This window comes from Camellia sinensis, chromosome 1 (assembly GCF_055761805.1).
Source record: "Camellia sinensis isolate YWXY chromosome 1, ASM5576180v1, whole genome shotgun sequence".
Lineage (NCBI taxonomy): Eukaryota > Viridiplantae > Streptophyta > Magnoliopsida > Ericales > Theaceae > Camellia > Camellia sinensis.
The window spans coordinates 64,663,446-64,690,595 of record NC_138961.1 but is presented as its reverse complement, the minus strand read 5'-3'; the positions used below and the strand labels follow the sequence as shown (position 1 = coordinate 64,690,595).

General features: G+C 31.8%; 1 protein-coding gene across 1 annotated transcript; it reads right to left on the bottom strand.

Annotated features, from left to right (window-relative positions):
• Positions 1-5,672: 5,672 nt before the first annotated feature.
• On the bottom strand, positions 5,673-12,487 carry LOC114302499 (ras-related protein RABD2a). Its single transcript, XM_082878650.1, has 8 exons — positions 11,718-12,487; positions 10,747-10,819; positions 8,793-8,840; positions 8,665-8,712; positions 7,870-7,941; positions 7,579-7,734; positions 7,379-7,482; positions 5,673-5,984 (listed from the first exon to the last, which is right to left on the bottom strand). The coding sequence occupies exons 1-8, from the start codon at positions 11,729-11,731 to the stop codon at positions 5,888-5,890; spliced, it is 612 nt and encodes a 203-aa protein (XP_082734776.1). The 5' UTR covers positions 11,732-12,487; the 3' UTR covers positions 5,673-5,887.
• Positions 12,488-27,150: the final 14,663 nt, after the last annotated feature.

The window sequence follows — 27,150 nt, the reverse complement described above, 5'->3', positions numbered from 1 at the left end:
AATTTTCTCCAAGAACAAGTCAAATAAAAAAGAGAAAAAAAAAATACAAGAAGAAAAAGTAAGCATGTACGTTTTTTGTGGAATTAACATATCAGTGTTCAGTTTAAAAATGATTTTAAATACATGATAAAATTTATAAAATTAATTTGTAACATTATAAAATTTATCATTATTCTCAATTATTTTTAAAAAAATCTACTTTAATACAGATTGGCCCAATATCAAGCTTCAAATTTTAACAAGCCTATGAAAATCTCAAATCTAGCCCGCAAACACAATTTATATTAAAAAATTATAAAACAAATAATAATAAATTTATAGTTTAGTTAACGAAAACATGTAAAATTTATCTATTGAATCTTTTAAGTTTGGGGATTTTTTTTTTAAAGATTGTTAGTATTAAAATTTTATAAGATAAAAGACATGTAATATTTTCATAATGGTTGAGGTCTCTCAATATTTTTCTAAAGAAATTTTGATCTGGGGAAATTTCAAAACATAAATAAATTTTGATCCATTTCTCCATGTTTTGAAATTTCTTTGATTTGTTTAATTTCTTTAATTTTCTCTATGTTTTGAAATTGCTTTGGATTGCATTTTCTCTGATTTGAAATTTCTTTGTGATTTGCTCACAATTTTTTGTGTTTTGATTAATTTTTTCTAATTTGATCATAATTTTTTCTGTATTTTAACCAAATCAAAGAAAACTATGTCTCTTTACAGAGAAATTTCAGGCAACCTTCAACAAACACTTACACAAAAAGAAATTGAGAATTAAAAATATTCTTACTCAAATTTATGATTGAAAATATTGATGGGACTAAACAATATATCGAATTATCTGTAATCATGGGTCATTGCTATAATATGTGATCTACTATTAATTATAGAATCTGATTCCAAACTTCTAAACACAAAACCCACTTTTAGATGAGCACAAAAAGGGCATATAACAGAGACCCATTTCACATATCTATAAATAATTTTTACCCAACACTACAATTCAACTGAAATTTACAAACGCTGGCATATAAAGAGATTTGCATGTTTATAAACATGCGTCTGGTGTGATAACTCCGATAAACGTTCTGCACCTTCATTGCCGCACTCGACTTTCCATTCGCCAGTTCACCGTCCAATTCTTAAATTTGCAGTCATCGTCGACTCAGCTCCGGCCATTGAAGAGTTGAGCATTTCGTAGCCCATAATTCCGGAGATTAGAAGTCCAGAGGACCGAGGTTGAGGGAGTAAGAGAATGGCAGTGGATTGGAGTTGAGATCGAAGTTACAGTTGGGAATCCTTTGAGTATCGACCTCCATTGGGAACACCACTCAATCCAACAAACAAACCCTAGAGAGAGAGAGAGAGAGGGTCATAGTGGCAGATAAGGCGTCAACGTGTGAGAGGCGGAGGAGGAGGCTACGGCGGGGTAGAGGAAAGAAGAGCGGAGAGAGAACAGGAGAGTGAGTGTGATATATGAGCGTGAGCAGGGACGATATCAGAATTTTATTATCGGAAGGTCAAAAGAAAATAATTTTTTTTATCATATATACAATATATATATATATATATATATAATATGATATATATAAATTATATATACATAATTTTTTTTAAATACTATAGAAACAATTTCTAATAAGATGAAGAAACTTTTTTGGTATAAAATAAAAAAAGAATTTAAGATAGAAGAAGAATGACATATATATTTTTTTATACTGGGGATATTTTATGCATAAAATGATATAACCTTGCTTGTTTTCATTTTTCAAAAAATATTTTTCAGAAAATTCTAAATTTTTATTTTCCGTGTTTTTTTTATTTTTATTGAATTTTTTTAATATTTTAAGCAATTTTTTTTACTTTTTAGACACACCAAACATAAATATACCTACAAAGTAAAAAAAATGTAAATTTTTTTTAAAAAATTCACTAAATACTAAAAATACAAAAAAAATATAAGAATTCAATATATTTTTTATATTTTTATGTATTTATTAATTTTTTAAAATATTTTTTCACAAATTTTTTACTTTTTAGATACATCTAAATAAGGTGCATCTAAAAAAGTAAAAAAAAATGTATAAAATTTAAAAAATATTCACTAAAAACAAAAAAACACGAAAAGTGAAAAAGTCAATTTTTAAAAAACTTAATTCAGAAAACTCAAACCAAACACACTAATATATATTTTCAAAATTCAATGGCAAACAATAATTTTTAGAGAAACAGGAGGGCCATGACCTCTCAAAGTCTTTTCCTAATTCCGTCCCTGAGTGTAAGTAAAAGATCTTAAGCTACAAAAAAAATAAAATAAAAAATTGTAGACATCTCCTATTACTAAAAGTTAGAGAGAATAAGTCTCTGTTTGGCAAGTTGATTTTCAGGTTTTTTTGGCTATTTTAGCCACAAAAAACAAAATAGGCTATTTTAGCTATAACAAACAAAACATCACATCCAACCTATAATCATTACATTCTTCTCTCACAAAAAAAGTCAAAAAAATCAAAAAGCCAAAAAACCCTTCCCAAACTAAGCTTTTTAGCCCAGTCTAAAATAGCCAAAAAAGCCAAAAAGTCAAAAAGCCAACCTACTTCCCAAACCAAGCCTAAATATTCCTAAATTATAAAGGTATATGCTATACAAACTAATACATACATAGCATATATAGCTTATAAAATATATAACAATCAAACTAAGCTGAGTTGGGTAGGATTTTAATTATTATTCTCTAGCTCAATTTAATAAACATGTCTAATAACTCAATTCATCCACTTATAAAGACTAAAATATAATCACAAACTCTTAAAAATTCAGACCTATTAAGCAACATGGTTAAAAATTAATTTTTTGATTTTTTAATTTTTTTAATTATATTATTTTTTTATTTTTTTATACATTTTTAAAAAATAAATAAATAAAAATAAACAAATCAACTTTTAACTAACTTTTCTAAACACAAACTCTTAATGCTGTGTTTGGTTGAGAGATTTGGAAAAGGAAAGGAAAAAAGTGTGTGAAACTAGGTGAAATGTAGATATATTTTATTCACATTTCTACCAACTTTTCTCTTTTCCTTTCTAAATCCTTCTTCAAATCCTCCAACCAAACACAGCGTAATTGAATTGAGAGCCGTGCTTTGGACTCCCAGTGGGGATCGCACCCCAATGACGTGACAGCATGGAATTGGCAAAAAACATAAAAAAAAATAATAATAATAATTTTTTTTTTAGACCAATCACACGCGACTCCAGTAACCCGCTTGGGTCCGAAGCTTTTTCCTTGAATTGAACAGGCTGAAAAGGCTACTGACACCCTTTATAAGGGGTGAATTGATTACAAATTTATTCACATAAATATTACATTATTGGTCATTGGTTCGTAAGAAATAAGACCATCTCATTAATTAATCAATAGAAGAGTGTTTACTCCGTATTCGGAATGAACCCCACGCCCAATACTTCATCCGTTGCCCAAAGGTACAAGTGTACAAGTTTCAAACCGTTGAAACTCGAAATGGTCCCAGAAATTTATCATGAAAAGTAGGAAAAATTAATCAATATTTTCGAAATATTGTGTCTATACTCCCCAGTCAATCATCTTTTTATATGTCTTTTTATGTTCTCTAATCACCCAACACAATACCTCACTTATTCACCTCCTCCACCAATCATAATATTATGAAATATCACGTGTTTATATTCCGAAATTACTGAATAATTACCCGAAAAATAGGGCCGGACAGCGGGTTATCTTACCCGCATAACCCACACAATCCGACCTTAATTGTAAGGTTTTTGGCTGTTTTAAGACATAGATAGGGTCAGATAAATAAAATTACGGGTTGCCTGCATTATTAAATAAATAAAAATTCTCTAACCTCTCACATGGGTTATTCATTTTTTCTAACCTTTTTATCTCAGTTTCATTATCTTTTCCCGCTTGTATGAGGTCTTTGTGACTATTGAAAGTACTAAAAAAAATAATGTGAAATGCAAAGTAATGAAAACTTAAGACTAAATCATATTTGTTTATATATATATATATATATATTTAGGTCCATCTGTGGTTTTCCCACATAAAAAAATAAATAAATAAAATAAAATACTCGAACAATTCTTACCTCTTATAAAAGTGTGTCCATTCTATCAATTTCCTTTAAGCAATAAGTAATAAACAATGTATTAATTATTTGTAAATTTACAAATAAAAATTGCTTGAAAGTAAAATGCCAGTTTGACTTGTTTGGTAATAGAATGAGTTACAAATTATTGAGCTTCATGAATCGCTCGATTTTTATTTATTTTTAATATTTATAATAAAATCTCAACCCACACAACCAAATGCATCCACCCCTACAACCAATTGACCCACCCGCACAAACCGTAAACCGCATTGCCGACGATTGCGGATCCAATTTTTTCAACTCACATAGTTGTAGGCAAGTCCAATCCACAATCTGGAACCCGAACCAACCAAAACTTGCCCATGACCACCCTAATGAAAAATTGATCAAAGATATGTGGATTTAAAGTTGGGCAGTGATTGAAAGCTCTAGGTATAAAGCTCTAAATAGAGCTCTATATATGTGACATTGAAATAAAAAAAATTAAAAATAAATAAAAAAAAGGTCAAAACATCACATTAATGGGTAAGCCCCACCCATTTGAGCTCCTTTGGAGCTCTTCTTTTAAAGCTCCCACACATTTTTGTTTAAGGTTTTTGTTTAAGCTCTTCTTTTAAAGCTGCCACATTGGAGGTGGTTGATGGGCTACGAAAGTGATCAAAGGTGGTTGTCACTAGTGAGAGGTGGTTAGCAATGATTGAAGGTGGTTGATGGCCATGGAAAGTGATGGGCCGAAAATGTTGTCAGTAGTCGAAAATGGTAATTGATCAACCGTTTATAATGATAGTTGAATGTGATTTTCAACAAAAGATTGCAGCCGAAGGTGGTTGTCATTGGTGGAAGATGGTTGATAGCGATAAAAAGTGGTTGACAGTTGAGGAAGGTGGCGGTTGAAGATGGTTGGAGGTTGACATTATTGGATGGTAGCCGATAGTGATGAGCAATGGATAATGATGGTACAAAAGGATAAGAGAAAGACAAAACAAATGACCAAAAATAAAAATAATAATAATAAAAATAATAAAACCAACCTTTTTGTATTTACAAAATTTATTAAATTTTAAAAAAATATTTATAACCAATTGAAAATGAAAACATAAATCAAATGAGTTTGTATTCATAATTTTTTAAAAAATTATAAATATATAAAAAAAAAATTATAAATATAAACAAACAGACCGTTAGAATTCAAGTCCCAAAATATCCCAAACCACTCTTCCCACGAATTTCAAACTATTGAAATTAACTAAAAATTAATAACCAAAAAGTAAAAATCAAAAACACCTCTCTACCAACTCTAGATAATTAACTTTTTTTAAGCTTATTTAAGCGCTTTTTTTTTTTTAAACTATGCATAAAAAATACAACAAATAGTTTGACATGGACTCCTAAAATTTATTTAAAAAAAAAAAAAAAACTATAAACAACTTAGATAGCTAAACAGCCCCCATATCTCTGACATTAGGTTTAATCAGCTGAAAGGCAAAACATACCTCTCAGCCAAAGAAAAAAGATGCCTTGCTTCTCTAGAAAATAAACATGAGAATGAAAAAAATAACAAACAAATACTTAATAAGAACCTTTATGATTTGTACAGGTCATTTTGAAAATCAAATAGACAAAAAAAGAATATGAATACTTGGATAGCTTACAAACAGCTGATAATAAAAAGCAAATTATAAACCTCTTTGGAGGGGAGAAGATAGTAGTATTACTCTCTGATTAATAGTGGACAGAGCTTGAAATGCAGACCAGAACCAACTAAGATGAGCAGCAGCCACTCTTCTGGCCAACAGGTTGTCCTCGTATCTGCACCGTTGGTGGTCTTGCATTGTTCATAGCTGGCTGGCTTGCCATCCTGTGATGAACAGTTGAACAAATATTTGAGACATAAAATTTTAATGAGCATAATCATAACAACTAAAAAAATTCAAAAGCATTAAGAAAAGCTATGAAGCATGGATACGGATGCGGCAATACAACAAAATCTAAAAAATAAGATATGGGTATGGCCAAAATACTTTAAAAAAATTATAATTTTTATATTATATTAAACATGAGCTCGATGAACAGTGATAAATCATTCTTTAGGAATTAGATATTAGCTTAAAAGTGGACAGTCAGTTTACTTTTTTTTCAATGGATACATTTGTTTGATAAAATATTAGCTTAAGAGTGAATAGTCAGTTTTACTTTCTTTTCAATGGATATGTTAATTTGATAAAGTATGAAAAAGTAGGGTACTCATCATTGTCACTATTTCTTCTTCGGTACGGGAAAAAAAATGTACATATATATATTGAAAAACAATCCTGGTTTTTATTCTAATAACAATACTCTAATTCTATGCAAAAAAATTAATTTCATAATAGTTTGTGTACATGACCTAGAGTGTCCAAAAGGAATCTGGCGCCTATGAAGCATGGACACTCCAAAATTAGTGCCGTGGCGGTGTCCGACACGGGAACACGCCGGGGACACGTACGGGACACACCAGATGGCGTGTCCCTTTAATTTAATGATTTTTTTGTAAGGGATACGGCGGGGACATGCGTATCCATATAGGGACACGGCAGGGATATGGCATGGGACACGACAGGGCTTTTTTTTCTTTTTTCTTTTTTTTATAATCTTTTGCCTCTTATTTAGTATTTTTGTGAAAAATATTGTTGGATGTTGAATGTTTTCCCCTTCTCGTCTTAGTTCTTGTTATCGTTTATTATGACTTTTTTGTAAATTTTTTGTTAATGGATGATCTATTAATTTGTTTAAATGTAATGGTTATGTTTATTCAATTAATGTTACTATGTTAGTGTTTGTTAATTTTAATTTAGGATGAATGTAATATGAATCTACATAACACATAAAAATATATAAAATAAATAAAATAAAATTCGCCGTGTCCCCCGCCATGTCCGTGTCCGTGTCCCCATTTTTTGGAAATTGCCGTGTCCCGTGTCCCGTGTCCGTGTCTGTGTCCGTGCTTCATAGTCTGACGCTTCTCAAATTAACACAAGTATTGAATATGTTTAGAAAGTATTTGATACGTATCCTCGAGTATCTGTATCCGATATGGGTACGATGTGGATACGACTCCTTGTAGAAGTATCCGTGCTTCATAGAAGAAAACAACTATTATGACAAATCATTTTTTGTGTTTTGTCCAATCTAGAAATTCTTCCAAAAACAATGAAAATGAAAATGAAAATGAAAATGCAGAAGAATTTAAAGCCAAATGTACAAGGAAAGTACCTGTTCTTGATGTCAGCAGCCATGGCCATGAATGCCTGTTCCACATTAGTAGAATCTTTTGCACTTGTTTCCATGAATGGAATGCCGATTTCATCCGCAAATGCCTTTTAATAACAGAGAAGCAAAACCCTGATTTAACTAATGGCTCAAAAGAACAAAACAGTATGGGAAAAAATAGAGTAAGAATGTCAGGTATGTACCTTAGCTGTATCATAGGAAACGGCTCTATTATCAGTGAGGTCGCATTTATTTCCGACTAGAAGTTTGTTTACATTCTCACTGGCATAACGATCAATTTCATTCAACCATTGTTTAACGTTGTTGAAACTCTCCTGATCTGTTATGTCATAAACTATCTGTCCAAATTGCCAATAATACATGACATATTTAACAAATTGAGGATGAAACTGCAGAAACCAACAAACCAGGAAAAAAGAGGAAGGAAAAAAGAAGAAGAAGAAGAAGAAGGATTAAAGAAAACAAAAACTTACTATAATGCCATGTGCCCCACGGTAGTAACTGCTAGTGATTGTCCTGAAGCGCTCTTGTCCAGCAGTGTCCCACTACATGCCCACAAAAGGGAGAAAAAAAAAAAAAAAAAAGAGGAAGAAGAAGAAAAGAATGATATAATAAATTCACTCAAATATTGATGAGCATGATATAATGTGCTCTGCAACTTGCACACAAAAAACATCACTGGCCAGATGGGAATTCTTAACAGAGAGATGAACAAAGTGGAACCAAAAGAATTGGCAATACCATTTATACTAATTATCCGTCAGTCGTGAAAAATTTTAAACATCAACTTTTTAAACCTTTAACCAAAAGTATTTGCTCAGTAGAAAATTTTTTAGTACTCTCAAGGCACTACCATGGCAAAAGCACATGGCTCTCCGACCAATGAGGCAACGAGAAAAGGGATGGACGAGGCCAACCTCGTTTCCTACCCAGCTGACCAAGGTGGGTCAAGTTGGCTCCACACATCATGTAAATAGTGCTCTGATTGGTCTGGGAGCACCATGGCAGCATGCAGAGTTAGTGGTCCAGGTATGCTAATTATTATTATTATTTTTTTTTGATCAACAACAAACTTTTATTGATTAATCAAAAAGAAGAAATGAGGATAATGCATCCTCTACATAAGAGAAGCAAAGAAACAAAATACATAATCCAGGTATGCTAAATAATTGCTCTTGCTCAGTGCATCATGTAGTCCCGAATCCCAAAAAAAATTGAAAACCTGTCTATTTCAGAGGACACCAAAACAAAAGAAGGGAATATCTTACAATTTGAAGTTTAATGGTCTTCCCATCTTGCTCCACAGTGCGTATTTTCTGCAGGGGGAAAAAATGATTAGAGCTATCCCTTTTGTCTAGTTTACGTTCACCTTAGCCCATAGATACTAGATGCTTACAAAGTCAACACCAATGGTGCTAATGTAACTGTCCAGATATGAATCATCCTGTACCAAAGAGATGATGGAAAGAGTCAGTTTATAAAAGAATTCAATTTGAAGAAGCAAAAAAAATGCAGCCAACTTCAGCATCTATCACACATTCAAAATTCAAATTGAGCAGATAGATCATATTCAATTCAACATTTAAGGAAAGAAATCCACTATTGTCATCTCCAAAATTTTCTCCAAACAAGCACAGTTTATATAACATGAAAAGAAACCAAATTTATCAGGTGGATTGCTATCTATGAAGCATGTGTACTTTGAAAAACATGTCGTATCCGGGTACTTACCGGCATATGGTACCTCGAATGGTATTTCTGCATATAAGCTAGGTACACGAAACACGTGCTCAAATTTTTTCTATGTAATTTTTAGCGTACTCAGACGTACCTAGCTGTACCGTACCTTAATTGAAATAATATTTTCTTCTACTACAGAGATAAAAGTCCTTTCACTAGACTTCTTTTTTATTTTTACTTTTATACTTAGTATGATTTTAAAATTAAACTATGGTTTGTAAATATTGACATTTAATTTTGAGTTATATCTTCACTTTTGGCATTAAATGTTAATTGTAGATTGGATCTTAACAAATGAAACTATTTAATTAATTTTTGCATTACTTTAAATTAAAAATAAATATTTTTTTACAAGCGTACCACGCCATACCCATACCTTACTTTTTTTGGATTTTACCGTATCAACGTACCCATGTCGTACCAGTACTCGTACCCATACCCGTGCTTCATAGATTACTATGCTAAAGAGTGCGTGAGAGACATAATCAAATTGCAATTGAAAGAAAGGTATTGAACTTCCTAAAAATGTGTACCATAATTTATTTTTCTACCACGCAATTCCTCACAGTTGAAGAAGCTAAACTTTACTGTAATCATGTAACCAACAAAAAAATAGTCAGACAACAGAACCCCAGATATCAAGACAACAGCATCACAGTAAGAATTCTCACAAGGACCAAGTAAGGTAAACATTTCCAATAAAAAAAAAAATGCACAGGTACCATATTATAACCCACAATTTATTTGTCTCAATGATAACATGACACAAATCAGAAAATAAAATTCTACCAAAATAATAAACTAAGTGGAATAAATTCCAGAAAGTGAAATATTCCCACGTGAGCATGGTAATATGTTCCTCAAACTTCCCAAACTAAAAGAACAAATCCAATTTCTGATACCCTTGTACTCCTTTCTACTAACAACACAATATAAATAAGGAAAGAAGAAGTTAAATAACCACTGCAACGCCAAATAGTTGTAAATTGCAAGATCTCTCTCCTATATTAAACCTTCACATTTTCTCCGGATGACTCATATTAGATATATATTCGAAAGACACAAATAAGCAAGCAAACATGCAGGAAAGATTTTTGACAATTTGCTCATGTTCAAAGACTCATCATGCAGTGTTATCATTGGAATTGTATGAATTCTGGATTAATTATAGCAAATTAGGTTCTAAGTTAAGAACAGAAGCTTTGTTTTCTTTTTCTTTTTTTCCCCCAACAGGTAAGTAATTTACAGCCAAAACGATAAAAAGGAAGAGCAATTACAGACAAATTTTCTTAAACAGGTTGGATTGCTATCAACTCTAATTTAACTCAAATCCAATCCTCCATTTACCAATCTGGAAGCTCAAGCACAAATTGATATGCACATATACAAACATGAGAGAGAGAGAGAGAGAGAGAGAGAGAGAGAGAAATCAAATCCAGCTGTAATGCAGAGGTTATCTAAGTCATGAGTTTACCCTTACTGGGGCAACAAGCCACCAATATGCTTTAACTTAAGGAACATGTTCAACTAACATCCAATAAGAATGTAATATACTATTCATTAAAAAGGAGAAACATAGGAGAAAATGAAAAACATTCCAAAGCACTTACAGCAAATCTCAGAAGAAGACATGATTTTCCAACTCCAGAATCTCCAATCAGCAAAAGCTTGAACAAGTAGTCACTGCAAATGACAAAAGGAATAATAACCTTTTCATTTTAAGCTCAGCTGAAAAGTTACAAAATACTTAACCAGGAAATGCACCTTCAACATTTAATTGAATAATATAGACCTATGGTAAATATAAAAAAAGAGAGTAATCATTTTCCACAAAACCCATTTCAGAGACCTGTCTAATATTCAAGCTTAACAAAACTAAACATCAATTCTTGCAAAAATATATATATATATATATATATGCATCCGACATTTGTTTTTCAAAACAGTAATACTACAAACCTAGACTTAACTACTCAGAAATTATTCAGAATTGTCATCTTGTGGTTCGGATTTATTGTACATATGACTCCACACTACAAAAATTCAATCTCAACCACAAAACTCTCATTTGGGGTACTTAAATGGGGTTCATAACATTTTTCTTTAAAAAAAATACACCTCCAGAAAAGGAAAATTTGCAATGAACCAAATGAAACATAATAACGTTAGTCATTTATTACAACTACCAGTGAGACGCATCAATTAACTTTCATTTAAAACTCTCTCAAAAATTTCAGATAATTCAGACTACAGTTCTATAAAATGAAAATTTTAAAACAGAAATCAACATATCCATCTGGTTCCTAAACAATTGTTTTTTTGTAGCATTTCAGTTAACAAAAATCAACCTCCAAATCCAAAATAAAAAATTCAATCAATCTGAAACCAATTCATAAAGATCTAGGTAAGCCAATCAGATCAACCATATTTACCATCAAATAAAAGCAAATTTAACGCAGATCTAACCCAATCTAAACAATAACTACCACAAATTCTAAAGAATAAAAAAAAAAAAAAGAGAAAACAGATCAAACAAGCTATATATGCATTAAAAAAGAAACAGAGTCATTGAATTACTGACTATTCGGTATTCATGACTGTGTGACTGGTTTGACAGGTGACGGACTCTCAGTCGGTGGACGAGATTCGATCGGAGAATCGGATCGTCACCACGACGAATCGTTTCGTAAAGAAAAAGTTTAAGGGATGAGAAAAAAAGGGTGTTTTTTGTTTTTTTACTTTTCTTTTTTGTGTTTTTGTTTTTGTGAAGCAAAATTTATGTGTGTATGAAATGAAACTGAGAATAATCGTGTGGACGGATGCATATACAAAGACAACAGAACCGACAGGGCTTACAAGAAGTTATTCGGTGGTCCCTACTTGATTTTTATTGATTTAATGTCTCGTTTGACAATTATATAAATTAAAAAATCATTATAAGTTGTCATATTATTTTTTTTATTTTTTTATATATTTTTTTATTAAAAAATAAAAAAAAAATTACTAAAACAACTTATTCTCAAACGAAACGTAAGGTATGGGACCTAGAATTTCTTGTTAAGATTTTGGAGATTAACTTGACAAAATAATGGAGAAATATTACTATACACATTCTTTATTATATATATCCATAAATTATATTAATTTTTTCTTTAATTATGACTTTATTTTAATTATAATTTATAAGATTTTTAATTATAATTCATGTATTGTTTGATTATAAATTTTTTTTATTTATAATTATAATTCAAAAATATAAAATTATGTTATTTTTATTTTAAAATTATAAGATGCATATGATCCTTTGAGAGGGTTTACCATAGCCTTTCTCTAAACAAAGAGGAGTAATATTCCAAGATCAATTAAATAATTACTCATTTTGTGTTGGGGCGTGGGAGAAAAAGGTTGGGTCATCAATTGGTAATTGGTTGGGAGCATGAATATTTAGTGCACTAGCACTATACTTTTTTCTTTTTTCATTTTTTCATTTTGTAGGCGGTGTCTCCTCTCCGGTTTGGAATCGGAAGGAGCATACTGTTGGGCCTCTATAGGCCTATCATAGTCCTTATATCGATGATTTGATCATTCAATATATAAAGTTCGTTAAGTGTTTTATTTTTATGAAAAATTATATTTATTGAATATTGATAATTACTTAATTAAATTAAATTTGTATAAATGGTAATTATGATTTAAAAAATAAATTATTCACACAAATATAAAATAATCAAGTTGTTATTGATATCTAATCAACGTGATTTTTTATATAAAATAAAATACTTGACGAGCTTTGCACATTAACGATTCATATTATCGAGACAAATCCAAAATTAGTCCACAATAAATTGAACTAGACCGTCCAGTTGGTTAATCCAACGAGGGACAATCCATATCTTTTTCTATATTATGGACTATTTTGGAAATATGAAAATTGAGTATTTCCTTACTTTTTGGCTTAGGCCAAAAACCATTTAGGAAGATGAATAAAAATTATTTTTTTACTTTTTTAAAAAATTATTTCTATGTATTATCACATCAATAGGCAAAGAGAAAGATTGATCATATTACCCTTATGAAATTATGTGAAATTACAACTTTATCCTAATTTTCTTTCATACAGATAAGGATATTTTTGTAATAGAAGTAACTTGCTTCCAGTCCTTAATCAGATTAGACGGTACTGTTCGGCCGAGCCCACTTTGGGTCCTGTTTTCATAATCCGAACAGTTCAATGTATAGAACTCGTTGAGTACTATATGCTTATAAAAACTCACGTTGGTCGAATATCGATAGCTATGTGATCAAATCAGTTTTGTATATATATAAAAAATGGACAGTGAATAAATTAACGGTTGACAAAAAACTAATAAGATGAGATAGTTATCGATATCCGATCAATGTGATTTTTTACAGTTATATAGTACTCGACGAGTTCTACACATTAAATGTTTCGGATTATCAAAACGAAACTCGTGGTGGACCCCATGGGCCGAATAGCACCATCCAATCTGATTAAGAACTAGAGACAAGCTGCTTCCTTCTGTAATTTCAAAAGTTGACTTATTTCCAACTTGCCCAATAATTTTTTGTCCAATTAAAACTTGCCTTTGACTTTTTGAAAATGAGCCAATAGCCAACTTTTTTTTTTTTTTTTTCTTTCCAAAATAGTCCTACGTTTGGATATCTAGGATAACAAAAATAAAATAAAATAAAATACATGTACAATCCAGAGAGAAGAAAATACAAATTGTGGTTTTTCTTCCTCTTGTTTAATTAAGTTGAGGAGAAAATAAGAGAAAAAAATAAATCTTAGATGGATAGACTACATTAAAATATGAGTACAAGTTAAAATAATAAAATAATTTTTTATATTTTTATTTCTTTTGTACGTAGGTGAACAATTTTGATATTATATAAAATTAGTTATCATCCTATTTCTTCTCTCTCATAATCTCTCTAATTTTTCCACATTTCTATAATTCAACAAGTGATTAAAAAATATATATATATATATATATATATATTTCATTTCTCTACAAATCACACAATCCAAATAAGTTGTTAAAGACTCCATGTGCATTTGACTTGTCAGTTTTATTAAAATTACAACATGCTTTTCTTTTTTTCTTTGAAAGATTCAGTTTGGTTTAAAATTTTCAATCAACAATGTCAATAGGACTAGCATAAATCCTACTTTGATGATTTGATTAATTTATTTTTGAGACTTTTACATTGAGTTAAGTCGACTTTTGGAGTATTCAAGTTTTGTTTGTGAAATTTAGTTGAACATGAGCTTGAGCTAAGCTCACGTTGAGTTTTAAAAAGGAGAATTTATTATTCAGGTAGTTTTTAAAAAATTATTATATATTAGTGAAAAAATTTATGATATTAATTATTAATATTTATAATATTTTTTACTGATACCATGTCAGCGTAATTCCCCCTTTAAAAAATGGGTTAACTACATTTTTCATCCTTATAGTTTGACTCAAATTTTACTTTAGTTCATATAGTTTTAATTTGAACAATTTAGTCCCTATATTTCACTTCTAATTTTAATTTGATCATTCTGTCTAAATTTTTATTAATTTTGTCTACGTGTACACCTTAGAAAATTGACTAGTGCCTCAAAATTATTAATATTAACCTCCAATTTAAACAGAATAACCAAATTAAAAACTTTGAAAATTGGCAAATGTCTCAAAATTGTTAATTTTAATCTCCAATTTAGACGGAAGGATCAAATGAAAGTTAGCCTTAAAGTGTAGGAACCAAATAATTTAAATTAATATTATAAGAAATAAAATAAAATTTGAATCAAATTAAAAAATGAAAAATATAATTAACCTTTAAAAAATTGAGTTCAAACTTATCTCGTCAAATATTAGAGAAACTCAAGTTAACTCGATAATATAAATGAGCTCGGCTTGAGCTCCAATTTACAAAAGTAATTTTAATTAATGTGCACATTAAGTGAAATAATAAAAGATTATAAGTAAAATAAAAATTAATATTTATATTATTAAAAGCTAGCATGAAAACCTGTGCTATGCATGGAAGATTTAAAATTTTAATTTTTTCTTAAAAACAAGAAAATCCTTGAAACATTTATTAAAAAATATGGTGGGTGGGTCATTGGATTTGTCTATTTGTTTTTTTTAATAATTTTAATCTCTATTAACAAATCAAAGATAAATTAAAATAAATATCCTACAAAAAAAGGATGAGTGATGTGGGAGTATGTACGGGAAGCAAATATTCCGGCGAGCCCGTACTCCTTTCTTCCAAGCTCCCTGTCTGTCCGATCGACCTGCGAACACAACGGCGGTGAGCTACTCGGCGGTGTGTGGCCGGAAAACCCTTCCGACGATCAAGTTAGCACACACTCAGGGATAGAGAAAGAGAGGAGAGAGTTGAATGTCTAAGTGTATCTCACCAAATGATCATCTGTCACAGCATGGGGGGCGCAGACACGCTTATATACCTTTTGCGCCCCAAATCTACTCTCATTAGTCTCTCGACATGTGGTGCTGCTATCCCATCTGTCAGCACAAATCCAGTAATCACCACCTAACCAAACTGTTAGGATATCTTGGCAGAGCCCGGCAAACCGGCGGAACCACATCGGCCTCACACGGCCGTGCTGCGCCGCAAGCCCGAATGCTCACTTAGCAGAGCTCTATACCGACCGAGCTCAGTTGCATCCCGGCAGAGCCGAGCTCGAAATAGGTCACGCGAGTAAAACCAAGGCCTTCCTGCCGAGCTAAAGGTGCGAACCTTCCTGTTGAGCAACGCAAATAGCACGGTTCCCACTCGTGCCAGTTCAAGTAGCTCGGTCTTGGGCTTTAGTCGAGCAGCCCCATCTCCAGGCAAGCCCAAAACTATCCTGGCCCAAACGCGCTCAGCCTTCAACTTGCCTGGCCCATTTCTAGCTCATAAAATCTCTCTCTCAGAGTAAATAAATTTTTTTAACAAAAAGATAAAATGATACATTTTATTTTAAAAATTGAATAATGGTTGATTAAAAGAAAGGAAAATTATCAGAAAGTTCTATATGGGAATCAATTACTCCAATTAGTTCCATGAATTTTCTAATATACTGATAGGTCATGTTTATTTTGACAACTTGACCGTGAGATCTTATTTTAAATTTTGGTATGATTTTGTAGATGTTTCTACCCTTCCTCATTAGTGGACGCAATCTTAGGAAAGTTTGATCCAATTTTTAGATCACATTTTTGTCATTCCAATGTAATATTCAAACTTAACACTTTAAAAAAATTTCTTAGGCCCCGTTTGGGGACTTACTTTTTTAGCCAATTAGCAAAAAAGTTACTAAATTAGCCAAAAAACCAACAACTCATACAAAAAAGTCAAAGATTCTCTTTTCTCTCTACTTTTTGCACATCTTTTCGTAATTAGCCAAAAAGTCATCCCAAACATACAAATTTTTTTTACCTACCTTTTTAGCCAAATAGCCAAAAAGTTACTAAATTAGCTTGTTCCCAAACGAGGCCTTAGTATACTTTTTCTAAATGTAATACACTAAAAAATTTCTTAATATACTTTTTTCAAAGGTAACACGCCAACACTAAAAAATTCCCTTTATGTATTTTTTCATAATGTAACACTCTAAGGTAACACTAAAAAAAAAAAAAAAAACACCCCAACGTAACACATTAAAAAACTCATTAGTATATTTTTTCCAAACGAAACACTTCTTCAACGTAACACACTAAAAAACTCCAACGTAACATACTAAAAGACTCCTTAGTGTACTTTTTCCAAACGTAACACTCAAACACTAAAAGACTCCCTAGTGTATTTTTCTCAAACGTAACACTCCAAAAACGTAACGCATTAAAAAACTTCTTAGTATACTTTTCCAAACATAACATTCTAAGGTAACTTCCCAAATGTACACTTCAATGTGGTGGGCAAATGAGTCATTATACATTCAAAAAGACTAAATAGATCACAATATATATATATATATATGAAATTATATAAATTATAAGTTCAAAATATGAGACTTATTGATCAATTTCCCTTAAAAGATATGTGGATAGAAAATTTTAAAATCGATAAGAGTCAATTGTTATCTCATAATCAATAGTTAATTAATGGATATGAGTCACTTTAAGTTTTTTTAAGATATATATTACCAAACCTTAAGTCTCATCAAATGAGATCGGTTTCATGAATATTTTTTCTCCACTCGACTATCAAATTAAGGAGATTTATATCTCTATTTACTACATTAGCCCACGTCAATGTAAGTTTGCCCTTTCCCCTAACACTTCCCTCTACTATCACTGTATCGCATCACTTCATTACTGCCTTCTGTTAGTCTCTATTGTATATGACGAAACTGTCTCAATTTATTCTCTCTCAGCTTATCTTCTATCAGTGCTACTCTTACCCATTTACGAATATACTGATTTAAGTTATAGATTATATACATAATTTAAGTTAATTTCAAAATTTAATTGTATGACTCAATAGTATTTTGTTGTGTGTGCCAATTTAAAATTTTAATATTTATTTAGATATGGCTAGAATTTAATTTTAGATTTTTTATTTAAAGAATTTCAAATTTCAAAATAGATATAATTTGATAGACTAATATGCTTAAAGATTTTTAAATTTTCAAATTTGATTTGGTTAGATAAACTAATAGATTTATGCCATGTATATTTTTTTACTTCTAAATAAGCTTAAAAGTTTAGCTCAAACTCGTTCATTTAGCAAATCAGCTGAGCTAAAATGTATTTTAAATAAGCTGAACTCTAACTATTAATGAACACCTTAGTTTTTTTCTATTAAAAAAAAAATGATTAATCCAATGATCATTTTATGAACTTATATTCCATTAAGTCATAATTAAGATTTTTTGGACCTTTAAGTCCTATTAAATTTTTAATAGTTGGAATTGCCCTTCAAACAATAAGTTTTCATCATTTATAATTATTTATAAAGGAATATGATGATTTAACATCTATTTTGATTTTCAAAACTTTAAATATCAACTTTCAAATTGAAAAAATTAAAAGAAAAAATTATGTGAAAAAAAAAACAAATAAATTTTTTTTGAAAAGAATTGAAAAAACTGAATTATTTTTTTGTGCAAAACTGAAAATTTTGTGTCTATAAAGAAGCTTGATGTGCAAAAAAAAAAAAAAACTTTTAAAAACGAAAAAATTGATAATGTTCTTAGTTTTAAAACTAAAAAAAAAAAAAATAATGTTTTCGGTTTTATTGAATAGTTAAATCAAACCAATAAGTAGAAAGACAAATACGTTTAATCTCATGGTCTGTTTTTTTATTTATCAGTTAGTGAAACAATTATCTGGAACATTATTATGCAAAATTGATAATGTTCTTAGTTTTAAAAATTGAGAAAAATTGATAATATTCTCAGTTTTACTAAATATGACTTATTGGTTCAAAAAAATCTTAGATATGACCTGAGCTACCATAATATTTGTAAATAAAACTTTCAGGTAATTAACTCTTTTTTTTATCAGTCTTCAATACCGCATATAATATTGGTAATCATGTCAATTAGTGTGTGCTTCTTGTTGGGATATGACTCAGGAAAACAAGTTCGCTAAATTAAAGAAAGGTTTCTTAATACTTCTTATGGTGCACTGATAAATCAACTAATATTTGGCTATATGTCTTCACTAATTTTGCAATTTTCCATGAATTATATTATACAATGCATTGCATCTTTCTATACTATCTGCTCATTTTGATTTTTGACAATATCAATGTGCTTATTCTTTCAAACAGTGGTTGCATCTGAAGCTCTAACTTTGGCAGTGGAAGTTGTTCTTCAGTCACTTCTTGATGTCTCTTTTTTGGAGGAAGCTACTTCAAAGGTTGATATGAAAGACATTTATTTTTGTACAATCCTTTGTTTTAGAAATCTAATATTTTTATATGTAATATTTAATTTAGATGGATTATACTTGATTGATATGAATTTATATGATATTTGGAATATGATGTTACAAGTTAAAGTTTTTGGATAGTTGATAATAAAATGAGTATTATTGATTGTCACGCCCCCAAAATAATTACAATCATTCATCTATAAATAACTACTATCAGATGACATCAACAAAATAATAGACTTTCATTAATCAGAACTAATTTACATGAATGACACATGCGATATACATTCATAAGCTCTATCCCGAATCTATAGTATGTGATATCAGTTAATGATCAACAAAATAAATGCCCTATAAGCTTACATCTTTCCAAGATTATGCTTGGTTATAACAAAATAGAAAGTCGTAAACTCCATACATATAAAGTGTAACGCCCCAACCCTTCACATATAATCGATATTGTCCGCTTTGGGCCACGCCTGCACGGATTTGTTCTTCCTAGTGGGTCACCCATCCTAGAACTACTCCAGCCTAAGCACGCTTAACTGGGGAGTTCTAATAGGGATTCCACCACCTGGGAAAAGGCCTCGATGCTAGATAAGAGTCTAGGTTTTTATTTTTATAGCCAAGGAACTCCCCCTCCATTCCCGATGTGGGACACCAGGGCCTTACAATCCACTCCCCATAAGGTTGTACGTCCTCGTGCAGTAGCCTGCCAGCTTGCAAGCCCGCCCACATGCACCGAGAGACGCCAGGGGCCTACACTCGGTACTCCGGAGGGTCGGCTCTGATACCATTTGTAACGCCCCAACCCTTCACATATAATCGATATTGTCCGCTTTGGGCCACGCCCGCACGGATTTGTTCTTCCCAGTGGGTCACCCATCCTAGAACTACTCCAGCCTAAGCACGCTTAACTGGGGAGTTCTAATAGGGATTTCACCACCTGGGAAAAGGCCTCGATTCTATATAAGGGTTTAGGTTTTTATTTTTATAGCCTAGGAACTCCCCCTCCATTCCCGATGTGGGACACCGAGGCCTTACATAAAGCCCTAGGCTTGTACAAAAATTAAATACAAAAAAACAAAAACAAAGCCTTCAGCTCCCAGGTCCTCCCAAGCTAAGTCCTTGGAGGAGGCATGTCACCAGTAGGGATGGCAGTGGGGGTTAATGGGGTGGATATTAATTCCCTATCCCCATTCCCCTATAGTTATTTTTCCCCATTCCCCATGGGTACTATCCTCCCCATCTCCTAATGGGTTTGGATTTTTCTCAACCCAACTTGACTCATTTTTTTATTTTTTTTAAGGTTCACAACCAAATTTTTATTTTTTATTTATTTATTTTTGTTAAGAATCACAACCAAAGCTAAATATACATTCAATCTTATTTTATTTTATTTGGTTCAACAACAAAATCAAATACACATAACATTGTCACATTATTCTTGTAAAATTTTATGTATATTTAGAATTTTTTAAATTTATTTAGAAAAATTCTATTCCTACAAAAAAATTTCGTCTTCTTTTTTAATTTTTTTTTAGTTTTTTTTTTAATTTTATGTATCTCCTTCTGCTCTCTATTAATTGATCTTCGATAATTTAAAAGTGAGTTGTTACTCTCGTTTCCATCTTTTTCTTTTCTTTTCTTTTTTTAAATTTTTATTTGCATTTATAGAATGAATTTTCTTATTTCAATATCTCCTGCAATTGTTTTATTGGATTTATCTCTGATTTGATGGCAACCTTAGATTGAATTTTCCAATTTTCATCTTAACTAGTGATTGCCTTAATTGAAATTTTGTACATTTTTGTCTTCTGTGATGACCAGGCATGTTATTCATTTCGTTCCTCTTTGCTTAACCTTGGGTTTACTATTATTATAGTGTCAGATTTTAGTGTGAGGTTTTGGTTTGACTGTTGGGTTGTTGTTTTGAAAACTACTTCTCTAAAATTCTCATTCTTATTTATTGCTATCCCGAGTTTCACGTGTTTCGGAAGGTGCAAGGTTGGGCTTGGTGTGTTTTTGGTTGAGCTAGAAATTTTTAGGGCAGAAGGGGAGAACTGCACGTGCGAGGGATTGGGCCGCACATGCGGGAGAGAAGCCGCACGTGCGGGAGGTGAGGCCGCACGTATGGAGAGCAAAGGAGATCCAAGGTGCAACACTACAATATATGCAAGTGCGGAGGGAAGTGCGGAGGAAGAGCACCACACGTGCGGTGGTGAGAGCTGCACGTACGAAGGGGGTTGCCGCACGTGCAAGAATGGGCGCAGCACGTACGGAACAGATCCAAGTTCGAAACTCTGTTTTTTCTTTCTTTTTGGGCTGAGTGTATCTCATTTTTAAACACTTCATTCTCACTCTAAAAGCATTTTTGCTCCTTCTTCTCTCTAAAAACTCTCACCAAACATCTTAAAACCTTGATTTCTTGGAATCCATTGGGATTTTGATCTTTATTCCTTTACTAAAGTTGGAGAGCTAATCAAGGGCTTCATCTTGTACGGTAAAGATTAGATTTCAACACTGTTGATTTTGAGGGTTTCATCTCATTTCTCTTTCAAAGGTTGAGATAGGAATTTTCTTAGAGTTATATATATATATATATATATTTTTGCAAGATTTAGTTGATTTTCAAAATTTCTTTGGATAGCTTTCAAACTTGATGTTGGCTCAACAATGTGGGTAGTTTGAGAGTGGATTTGCTCCATGTTTCTTTGAAATAATATCTTGAGGGTTTTGAACTACATTAATTGAGGAAAGTTGTCTTTGAAGAAAATTCTTTCAAATGATTTGGGTGTGTGTGTTGTTGTTGTGGTGAGAAAAACCTAGAAATTTTGGGGTTTTCAAAAGATATTGAGAATGCATGGTTGACATTGTTTATATATTATTTTGTGTACCAAAATGAGTAAAGGATGAGGAAAAATTCCTATTTATATACGTAAATGATGAATTGCATGGAATATGAAAATTGTTGATATTGGAAGTTGTTGTTCAAATGTTGTTATAGTCTTGAAATGACTACTTTGTTGAGAACACAAGAAATGTGAAAATATTATTACTTTCGATGAATTTGAATAGATATATGATTATCTTGTGAAATCACATTGGAATGATGAAATTGGAGATTGTGGTATTCATGGTTGAATCATGTGATGAAATTGAAAGCAGAAGGGTTATTGCATTGCATTGTAAATTGTTACATTTTCATCACAATTCACTTGGTATAGTAAGTTTGGGTTATTGGATTTGAAAACTTTTACATTTGAGAAAAGCATGTTGTGAAATAAGTTTTCATGGAACTGCCTCGGGGTAAATACGTTGATAAGTCCGGATAGGGGGTGTAGAGGAAATTGATTAAGTTGGCGTGAGTGTCCGGGGTGAAAAATCGAAAACACGCGCGGAGGAGGTACCACGTGCCTTTCGGTTATGAGCCGATAAAGTGGAGATTTGTAGTGCTAGTTATGCCTATTTGCAGACACCAACCTAGGGATTACCTGAGTCGTATTTACCACCCCTTGAGTCAAATTGATAAATTCTAAATTGTTGATGTTTTTAAGATGTCATTGAGCACGATAGTTTTCAAAGGATGAAGATGAGATTTTCTTTAAAAAAAGACAAAACATGGCATATGCATTTCATTTTGTGAAGCTTGTATAAAATATATGTACTTTGTTAAGAATTTTCTACTGAGCTTTATGCTCATCCTATTGGATTTTGGTGCAGGAAAGGATGTGGCAATTCCGCCGAATTAGGGCATGGACATATTTGTTGAGGGCATATGGCTCATCTTTTGTTGCGATGTATTTTTGCTAGCCGAGAGCTATAGTTGTATGGGTCCGAGAGATCATTTTTGTGTAACCGGACTTAAACCTTGGAAATTCTAAGCCTTTAGGGCATTTGTTTAGTTTAGGATCAAATGTTCTATATGCTATAGATTCATGTATTTGATATCATTGAATGTATAATTCGCATATGGAACTATTTTGTACACACCTTAATGATCAATGATGTAAATGTTGATGAATTGCATCCTTTCTTATAATGAACGTTGGTTAGGGTATTGCATGATGTTATAAAAGTTTTGGGCGTTACATCTTCAATTTCCATGTTTTGGTTATGATTAATTGCGTGTTTTTTATCGAAAGTCACAATCTTGTCGCCGCTAGATTGTCGCCATCGCAAATCGTCATTGCTGTAGTGAGAGGATGAAAGAGAGTGAGAATTAGAACTCTAATTGTAAACAATGTAGTGAAAATTAGGGATGACAATCGATAACCTACCCTGTGGGTATCTATGGAGACCCAACCCAAATGCATGGGTTTTCCTCATTTTTTCTTGTCTGTCAGGTAGGGTAAGTGATATTCTTTAAATCTCCACCAGGGATGGATACCCACTAATTTTTCCATATTTTCTTTTAGGTACATCGAAAAATAATTTCTCCATATGTTTTCACTACTCTATTTACAATTAGAGTTCTAATTCTCACTCTTTCTCATCCTCTCACTATAGCAATGGCGATTTGCGATGTGACAATCTAGCGGTGACAAGATTGTGACTATCGATCAGAAACGCGCAATTAATGATAACCAAAACATGAAAATTGAAGACAAAAATGTACAAAATTTCAATTAAGGTGATCACTAGTTAAGATCAAAATTAGGAAATTCAATCTAAGGTTACCATCAAATGAGAGAAAAATCCAATAAAACAATTACAGGAGATATTGAAACAAGAAAATTCATTCTATAAATGCAAATAATTTTTTTTTAAAAAAAAAAAAAGAAGAAGAAGAAGATGGAAACAAGAGCAACAACTCACCTTCAGATTATCAAAGATCAATTAATAGAGAGGAGAAGGTGATACATAAAATTTTAAAAAAAATAAATAAATAAATAAAAAAGAAGATGGAATTTTTTTGTAGGAATATAATTTTTCTAAATAAATTTTAAAAATTCTAAATATACGTAAAATTTGATAAGAATAATGTGACAATGTTAATTAATGTGTATTTGATTTTGTTGTTGAGCCAAATAAAATACAATAAGATTGAATGTATATTTAGCTTTGGTTATGAATCTTTAAAATAAAATAATAATAATAAAAAAAGGTCTTAGGTTGGGGAAAATCCAAACCCATTAGGAGATGGGGAGGGTAGTACCTATGGGGAATAGGGAATGGGAAAAAATAATTATAGGGGAATGGGGACATGAGTTAATATCCACTCCGTTAACCCCCATTACCATCCCTAGTTAAAACATATGGAGAAATTATTTTCCGATGTTCCTAAATAAAATAAAATAAAATAAAAAAAGGTCAAGTTAGGTTGGGAAAAATCCAAACCCATTACGCTGTGTTTGGTTGGGGGTTTTGGGAAGGGAAATGGAAAGGGAAATGGAAATGAAAGGAAAAGGAGAAAGAATTAATAGAATTCCAAATCCCAACTATCTTTGGTTGTGTTGGTTATAAAATAGAATTGATGTCCTAAAAGGTATCCTATTTCTTTATTTATTTCTCACCCCCTTTCTTTTCCCATATATTTTTTATTATAACCAAACATAAATAGGATTACATTTCTCATTCCTTTTCCAAATCCCACCTCAAAAACTCCAACCAAACACAGCATTAGGAGATGGGAAGGGTAGTACCTATTGGGAATGGGGAATGGGCAAAAATAATTATAGGGGAATAGGGACGGGAATTAATAGTCACCCCATTAACCCTCATTGCCATCCCTAGTGAAAACATATGGAGAAATTATTTTTCGATATATCTAAAAAAAAAAAACATATGGGGAAATTAGTTGGTACCCATCCCTGTCTCATTTATAGTGGAGATTTCAAAAACATCACTTACCTTACTCGACAGACAAGAAAAAAAGGAAAAAACCCATGTATTTGGGTTGGGTCTCCATGGATACCCACAAGGTAGGTTATTCATTGCCATGCCTAGTCACCAGCACCTGAAAATGGTTTCCCAAGTAGAGTGAGCCAAAACCCAGTAGAAACAATCTAACGCAATATATGAATATTAACGAAGATATAAATATGATGCATATGTCTAATGCCCAAATGACAAATCTTTTACAAATTTTTCCACAACCATGTTATGTTAAACTCACATCTCAATCCATTATTTGTACCCACTTCATTTAGTCAACCAAACAGATGATACACCTCATAGGCATCCAACTAACATGATTATCATACAAAGCACATTCACTTGCCATTTAACGGAAATTTCGTCTGCGAGAATCGACACCCATGTATACGCGCAATTTTTGAGACTTTCACCCTAGACACACATGCCAACTTAGTTTAATGGAATCCATCCCATTTATTCTCTCAAACATGGAGTACATCCCCTTTCTCCTCTTAAATATCATACATATACAATATATATAAATCATAATCATATTCAATGATAATGGCTAAGAGATTAGTTTCAATTCGCCTAATCCACATGCAATTTCTACAACAGCCATGGCTATTCTCCACCGATAGCCCAAAGCAGATATTTCTAAACAGATATATAATCTCAAGGACAGATAAATTATCCAAATTTCCATAGGTGGGAGATAATACATATCTAACTCCACCATTCATATAAACATTTATCCAATTTCATGTTTCCAATATCAATTTCATTATTTGTGCAAAATAATTATTTAAGCAGTTTTAAGGCAAAACCCCATTTTCGTCCCAAAATTCCTCCCACGTACCAAATCACTAAAATTCTCATAACACACCCCATCCCTATTCCCATAATCATCCTTTTTGCATTTACATTACAAAATCTCTCATTTGATTTTACATCCCAAACCCTAGGTTTGCTCAACATCATTCCATGTTTCAATATTTCTTACACAACAACAAATAACTAAGTTAAAACTCATCGGAGAGTGTAGAAAGTTCCTACCTCAAGTTTAGAAGCTGAAAGAGAAAATGGCTACACTTTAAACATGTCGATACCTAACTCTATTCAGATGAGAATGTAGCCCTCGAGATGCTTTATCTTTTTTATCAAGAGGGTAGGTTGGATAAACCACTAAATCTAGGTGAAAAAGTAGAGAGAGAGTGAGTTTTAGAGAAAGGAGCTCTAGATGTAGGGTTTTGAGGGAGAAAATTATGAAAAAGTGATGAAAAAGGGTGTTGTTGCGAATTGATATACGCACAGTCCGCTCGAGCGCAAGAGTTAACTCTCTAGTGTCAAACACAACAATTTGTTCCGCTCGAGCGTAGAACACACATATCCAGTAGTGTTGCAGACAATAGACCAATGTTCGAGCGCAGAAAGAACCGCTCGAGCGTAGAATACACTCTCCTAATAGTTTTGCAGACCTGCAAAAGTACAGAGAGTTTGCAAAGTCTACTCGAGCGTAATAAGTGCTGCTCGAGCAGAGGGGCAAAAATCTGGACAACAAAAGTTTAGAAACTGAGCAACCAACCTCTCCCAAACGCAACCACAACAATCCTAAAGACAAATTTAAGGAGATAAAAGGGAAGCAAGATGTAAACAACAATATGAAATCATTAAACTCGAGTCAGGGAAACAACAAGAGTTGGGTCAAAACCGGAATCGCTATATTGATAATGGATTTAGATTATACTTGATGGATGTATTATTCTGAATATATACAGGTTACAGGTTGCATTGATAATGGAATGAATATAATTTAGAAATTAATGAAAAATATTCAATTTGTGTATTTTAAAAAAAATTAATAAATAGAGCTTTTGGCAACTAAACATTTAGAAACCAAAAAATAAAAAGGGAACTTGTTGGTGACTAAACAGTTAGTAGCCAAAAAAAATGAAAGTTTTTGGCGACTAAAAAATTAGTAGCTAAAAAGGAGCACCATGATTTTAGCGACTAAATAATTGGTCGCTAAAACAAAAAAGCACATTTATTGAAAACTTTTGGTGACTAAAAAATTAGTCGCCAATTGAAGACTTTTAGTGACTAAATAATTTTTAGTTCCCAATACCTTTCCCGACAATCATCTAGCGACAAAGCTAGCGACCAAAAAGTTTAGTCGGCAAAATGTTTTGGCGATTAAAAAATGACTTTTGGCGACTAAAAATTTTAGTCGCCAAAAGTGTAATTTGTTGTAGCGAA

Coding starts and splice junctions, on each gene's coding strand:
- LOC114302499 (XM_082878650.1), bottom strand. Junction 7,735..7,869: donor GTGGGGCACATGGCATTATA/GTAAGTTTTTGT, acceptor CAATTTGGACAG/ATAGTTTATGACATAACAGA. Junction 7,483..7,578: donor TTTCCTATGATACAGCTAAG/GTACATACCTGA, acceptor TGTTATTAAAAG/GCATTTGCGGATGAAATCGG.